The 6,988-nt window shown below is 41.2% G+C and overlaps 1 protein-coding gene across 1 annotated transcript; it reads left to right on the plus strand.

The window, feature by feature from the left end:
• The first annotated feature begins 1,999 nt into the window (after positions 1-1,999).
• nutf2 (nuclear transport factor 2) lies at positions 2,000-6,222 on the plus strand. The gene is made up of 5 exons (XM_049724291.1): positions 2,000-2,156; positions 4,001-4,110; positions 4,751-4,822; positions 5,226-5,324; positions 5,510-6,222. The coding sequence occupies exons 2-5, from the start codon at positions 4,012-4,014 to the stop codon at positions 5,621-5,623; spliced, it is 384 nt and encodes a 127-aa protein (XP_049580248.1). The 5' UTR covers positions 2,000-2,156; positions 4,001-4,011; the 3' UTR covers positions 5,624-6,222.
• Positions 6,223-6,988: the final 766 nt, after the last annotated feature.

The raw sequence follows: 6,988 nt of genomic DNA on the forward strand, positions 1-6,988 counted from the left end.
ATAAGCAGCAGTAGTCACTCTAGGCTGGACCAGTGCTTTGTGGGTATTGTAGTTTTTAATTAGGCTCTTTCATGTTAACGCTTCCAGAAAAGACTACACTGCTTTGCTACCGCACCCCTCAGGGGTCCTTTATGAACCAAGGCAGCTGGAAAATGTAGTTTTCCTAATGAAATGGGCTCATGTGTTGCTATAATAACGGATAAGAGTAAGTAAAAGGCAAATATGGTGAGTAAATCCCATTGAAAACACGCCATGGTTTTAAAGTGATCGGGTAGCAAGTGAATTAGTTGACTCGTGTGTTGTTGGATTTTAAATTTACACAAATACTGGCGTTGTATGAAATCTTTAAACGGGGTTATTGTTGTATAATACTCACTTGATTTTCTTGAGGATATTTTTAAGTTCGTGTTGTTTTGTGCGGTGTTCTGTGAGCGAGACAAAACGAGCGACTGGAAAAATGATCAGGCGTGCTGTGGCCTATTATATATGGGTCTTTTTGTTGTTGCTTTGGTAACCGGTGGCCATCGTGCACACTGCAGAACAATCCGGATCATTGGGAATGATCAAGAACTTCAAAAATCGCCATTAAGTCTCTATTTTTTTTTAAATTTGATATGACATCACGCAAATATATAAATCTTCCACATCTGATACCAACTGAAAAGCCAATGCAATTGACTGGAATATGGATTTAAAGTGCCATTGTGTTTTTAATATACAAAATGTTCTGATTAAAACCGAGGAGCTTTTTTCTGCTCTTAAGAACAATATCCGATACATGACATCAGTCATATATGCTAGTGTTGTGTCACTCATGTCCAGCTTTGTGAAGATGATGAGAGCTCCTCCACGGGGCGTGGAGGAGCTCTCAGGCTGAGTAGTCACAGTCATAAGGACGATTGGGTCGTAACTAGGTGGCCTTGCGGAATACCTCCTGAAGCTCGTAGTAGTAGGAGGACACATGAGACATCGGGAGGCAGGCTGGCTGAATGACGGTGGACAGGGACAACAGCAATTCTATTAAAGCAATTCTGGTGGCAATTGTCGCTCACTCCCGCACTACATCAGTCTCAAAGTCTATATTGGAGTTGTGTTGACATAGCCATGGATGGCCCAGGATTAGGGATTGGCCTGGGACACAAAAGATGGAACTGTATGAGCACTTGGTGATTTCCAGATTGCAGTATGGTTATAGGGGTTGTGACATGTGACCATGCCCAGGTAGCGCCCATCCATGGCGCATATGGGTACGGGATCAAGCAGACGAAGGCTGCCCACCTTCATTCTTCAGACCAATTCCTCATCCATAATGTTCACCTCTGCTCCGGAATCAATGAGGACAGTCGGCGTGAGCGTCATTAGTGAGCAACAGGCAGGCCGGAAGCAAGGTCTTTTGGCAGGTGGGAGGGGATACGATACCTGAGCTCACGCAGACTCGCTGACGCCGTGTGAACCCAGTCCTTTGACCGGCTATGTAGCTGCTTAATGCCCATGGCCCCCCACAGTACAGGCAAAGGTTCGAATGAAGGCGGTGCAGGTCAATAGCCTCGCCGAGGATGGTCAGGAGTTCATTTCATCCTTCTAACAGTCCTTCAAGCTGTGATAGAACGTGTCTATTACAGCCTGGGTGTCCCACAAGCTTTGTCGGGCAATGGTCCGGAAGTCCAGAGCCAAGGTGCGGTTCCCCTGGCAAATCTTAAGGAGTTTGCGAGCTGCATCCCCACTGGACAAGCCCACATAGAAGACTTTGACGATTTCGCTAGTGAAGGACTCAAACGAGGGTGCGAATGCCCTCTGGGATGTACAATGACTTTGTTCAGGAATTGTACATACCTGCAGGCTGAATGTAGGTGATCATTTACTCTAACAGGTTCAATGGAATTTAAATTGCCCACCCGTCTGTCCAAAATAAAGAATGAAAAGCCAAGGGACATAAGTGATGTTATGTGGCCCCGGACTGACATAACATTAGATATTATGTGTGGTTTTGCCGGCGTTTTACAATGACAACTAGCCTGGAACTGCGTAGAAAACTGTTTTCGTTTGAAATACTACAACACCCACAATACACCGGGCCAAAAGACGGATTCCTTCTGGTGCGTACCGCGTACCTAAAAGTCGCACTGTGTCATCTGTACCCGGCCCGGGTTTACGAGGTGAGGATTGTTTATTTAAACCAAAAACCTTTGGAAACATTCGAACTTAATCTTGTTCAACTGTATATATAGGAGCCATTGTTTGATATTGCTGAATTGTGATAGTTTCCCAGTCGAGTTGGGCTTCCCTATGTTTGTTAGCTAGCCAGTGCTGTATGCTCTTAACGGTGAAGACATTTACACTTGGGGACAGAGTATTTCTATGGATCAGTAAACCTACACAGTTAAATATCACACAAAGACACCACCATGCCAGCCGTTTACGTGGGTGGGAAGAGATGAAACTCACAATATGTTATTGCTTTAATAGCGCGTACCGCCATTGGCTAGGTGGCTCATCGGCTAAATCCGAGGAAGCTATAGCTAACTTGTCCGCATGCAGGCATGTCTGCTATGAACGTTAAAAATAACCCAGCCATTCTTCACCCTCACTTGCATATTAAGCGATGGGAGAAGACCTCGCGAAAGTGCGTTTTATTGAGTCCCCTGTTCAACTCTGATGTCATCAAACGTATTCCATAACAATATGCTGTGGTCGAAAGAGGCGAAGTGGAAGTACACAACTCGATGGCTGGATGTCCCGCGTGCTAACGAAACGCCCTGCTGTGTCACACTGACTCGTTTATCCTGCTCATACACACTTGGGCGTTGTAAAACATGTTTAAGCCCGTCTTTCTCACAATTTACACGCCGGAATAAAGAAAGAAAGAAAAACAAACATACGCAATATATGATTATAGCTCTTAGAGTCAACTAAAACTGCTTTATTCCAGGTAACGTTTGTTAATAAACAGTTTATTATGCGCTTCTTTTATTTTGCAGAACAACACACAGCAGGCCGTTATTACTCATCTTTTCCATGCTAGATCTAGTACCGTATGTTTTGTTTTCTTTAGCTAAATAGATACGTATTTTTTAATGTCGCTTTGACCCAAATGAATACATATACGTATTACAAGCTACCTCATTCAATCATTAATTTAATTGCATCAGTCGTATAAGATACTCTTAATGCATGTGTTTCTTGTTAGATTTTTGCGTTTATTTCATATTCAGTATCTTGACACTGTACAATAGTTATGACTGTGTACTAAACTCAGTAAAATCAAAGTATTACAAACTTGCATACACCACTAATCAATGCCTCAAACAATAAATCAATAAAATTTTTGTAAAAATATTTACTTAACACGCCCAGCAATGCACTAACACACTTTTATGTTAACACATATTTGGAATGATTGACAAATGAAAAGAAATGATTATTCACCATTAGCTACACGTCAACTTCCAATCGTTTTTCTTATATAGACGAGACACTGTCATAAAGTGTCAAGGTGTTGGTGCGTGTTGCTCTACATTTTTTATTATGAATAGAAATAAAAACAAATGTTTCCCATTAGCAGACAGATTTTGTCTGCACACAGTTGTTAATTGTCATCTATACATTATTGGACATACTAATCTGGTGATGAAATGTCACTTTGCATTGCTGCCTTTGCTCCTCACCTCCATTATATGGTCCCGTAGCCACTGGTATGGAGCTATTAAGGCTCGTGGGAAACACGAAGCTCACCCCAAATGCATGACCATTTTAGTCAAGCGTATGCTGGCTATCGGGCTACAGTCACGTGTCTTACCTTTATAACATAGGTTATTGGTCATGTATCCAAATCTCTGTGGTACAGGCCAGGGAATTTTTCTGACTAGTGTACAAAGGATGGTTGAATGATGGGTGTCAGTTGAAATCTTACCGCAGCTGAAGTTGAACACAGCTCTTTGTGCAGGCCCGTGGCCATTTCACATGACGTCTTTGTGATCCTTTTTGTTTGTATCCCTTGCAGCGTTATTCAGGATGCAGGACCCGCCTTTGTGGGAGCAGATAGGCACTGGCTTTGTGCGACACTACTACCAGTTGTTTCAAAGTGACAGAGCAAAACTGGCTGATTTGTATGTAAGTGCAACTTTGGCTCACAGGGGTGTCAATCTCATTTTTTGTCGCGGGCCGCATCCTAATCATAGTTTCCCTTGGAGGGCTGTTATGATTGTCAACATCTTCTATATACGGTGCAGGCTACAAAACAAACTGATGAATAACGAGTTTTGAAATCAGAGACTAGTAAAAACTGTTCAAATATTTTAAAAAGCCAAATGGTAATAAAATTGCAAGCAATAGCTCTAATTTTTTTAAAGTGAAGACAATTTGTAATTTTAGTAATGATACAAAGTCTATGCAAAATTTGTCTTCGTGGGCCACATAACATTATGTGGCGGGCCATATCTGGCCCCCGGGCCTTGAGTTTAACCCTATGATCTAGAACTTTCAACGTTGAGCCATAATGACTATTTTTTTGTTTGTTTTTTTGGATTGACTTGAACATTTTTCAAAGGTGTGTAAGGAAGACTCAAGACTCCAAAACTAGTACTGCGATAAAATAAAAGTTGGAAGAAATTCAATTCATTCAGTTGAATTGGTCAGTGATTTATTTTTTTAATTTAAAAACATTCAAACCAATATTCAAATCAACTCATCAATGTATGTGATTTTAGTTCATAAACTCTCACATCAACACATCTATCTGTCTGTCACACAGATTGCAGAGTCGTTACTAACCTGGGAAGGGGAAAAAATCTGCGGCAAGGATGCAATTACCAAGAAACTCCTTGTAAGTTTTTCTTCTCGAAATGCTTACATAGACGATGTCTCTTGCATGGCTGCTGACGTTATGATTGCTCACACCAACCCAAGCTATAGCAGCTTGGTTTTTGACACCCTATTTTTGCCCTAATCATTTCCTGAATTTACCTACGTACATCTACAATTGAACAGATCGAGATCGGCCATTATTAATTCCAATACCGACAACTCCTCATTGCAATTTGTGGACATAACTAAATTAATATTGAGCCATTTGCAGTCAGCTCATGAATCTGCAAAAATTCCCATGTTGATCAGACTATCAAAGCAAAGGTACCTTACCTTAAATCTCAACTATATTATGTTTGAACTTTCCTCATGTTTGTGTGTGCGTGTGTGTACGTGTGTGTGTGTGTGTGTATGTGAGACAGAATCTGGGCATCAAAAAAATAGGGCATACTATTACAGCACATGACCACCAGCCAACTACAGACAGCTGCGTCCTGAGTATGGTTGTAGGACAGCTCAAAGTAAGTAGAGCTACAAATGCCAAATTAGAGGTGTACTTGTGACAAAAATAGGTTTGGCTCAAAACAAATTGACTCTGGACATTTTTATTCTGATTTTGTTTGCAACTACTGTATATGAGTGAAATCACGTTTGGTTCAACAGACATGCTGGTGGCTATCTCAACAGTAGGTATTTTTGTTTGCAGGCTGACAACGATCAAATCATGGGTTTTCATCAGATTTTCCTCTTGAAGGAAATCAATAGTGCTTGGGTGTGCACCAACGAGATGTTCAGGCTGGCTCTTCACAACTTTGCCTGAACGATTTTTCGACTCTGGTGGGCACGGGCAAGTCGAAGTGGTGGAGGGGAGGGTTGGCCATGGAGAGATGGGACAAAGCTCATGCTTCCCTTCTGCCGTCTGCTTTTGTTTGTTTGACAAGCATGTGAACACCGGAATCTAAATTCTCAATCACTGACCCCAATCCATCCCAGACAGTACAAATGAAACTTTTTTTTTTTTTTTCCTCCTCTGCTGACATCGGCCAACCCATCAGACCAAACACCATCCAAGAAACTCTGCTCCTCACTTCTAATTCATTCTCCTCAGTTTCCGTTTGACTTCTTTCATTTAGTTTTAGATCAAACTTGGCTCAGATCAGTTCAGCGTCATGTCAGGTTTAGATGCTACTGGAGTCCCTCTATTCTTTAGGATGGGTTACGTTTTTACAATTCATACAATGCTCTCTGCCAGGTTCTCATTGTCATGCCACCAAAGACTCATTTAAGACAATGTCCAAGTTTGCTGTGTTATTCTACATTTCCCCCCTCCATCCGTCTTGCTTTATTACACAGAAATGTTTGGCAATTTACATGGACAGAAGCCAAAATTCACAATAAACCCAGACATTTTTTTCATAATGGTGTGACTTGTCTTTGCATATCAGCCTCAAGGCTTAAAAACAACTCTTTCAAATACAAGCAAAGTTTTGAAAGCATATAGTTTGTAGATTGAATATGAATGGAGAGAGTTCAGCACTTGATACTTTTCTCTACGAGTGGCTAAAACCATTGCTGCACGTTTGTAGTTTGCAGAGGAGTGCAAGAATTGTTCAAGCTGGATGTTCCTCACCAATATTGGCAAGCTCGAGTGGACAGATTAAACCAAAGTTGAGTTCTTTAAAAGGAGCGTGCGATGCTAAGCACACCACTCCCATCAAAACCTCAACCCAACTGTGAAGTATGACGGAGCAGCATCTCAAGATGTTTTGCAAGCGAATTAAATTGAAAGCCACCTGTCTTCTCATTGAAGCGCATCAGAAAGTGGGCCACATTACACAACAGCGATACAGGACAGAAATAAACCAACTAAAATGCTACAATGAAAGAAAATACGCCTTCTAAAGTTGCGTTGTCTAACTTCCGACTTAAAGTCATTTGAGATTCTGTGGCATGGCCTCAGGAGCGCAATTCACCCCAGATATCCTTAGAATATTGCTGAACAAAAGGTTTTGGTAAGTGGAATGGTGCAAAATTTATCTTGTCTGTTGTGCAACGACACAGGAAATGTTTGATTTAACTGTTCATTAAAACAGAAATTCACATACTTTATCCATTTGAGACTGTTTACATGTGTTCCATAAATATATGGAAATAATTGTGGTGTTTAAAAAATGTTGATTGTTGT

The sequence above is a fragment of the Syngnathus scovelli genome, chromosome 6 (assembly GCF_024217435.2).
Source record: "Syngnathus scovelli strain Florida chromosome 6, RoL_Ssco_1.2, whole genome shotgun sequence".
Classification (NCBI taxonomy): domain Eukaryota; kingdom Metazoa; phylum Chordata; class Actinopteri; order Syngnathiformes; family Syngnathidae; genus Syngnathus; species Syngnathus scovelli.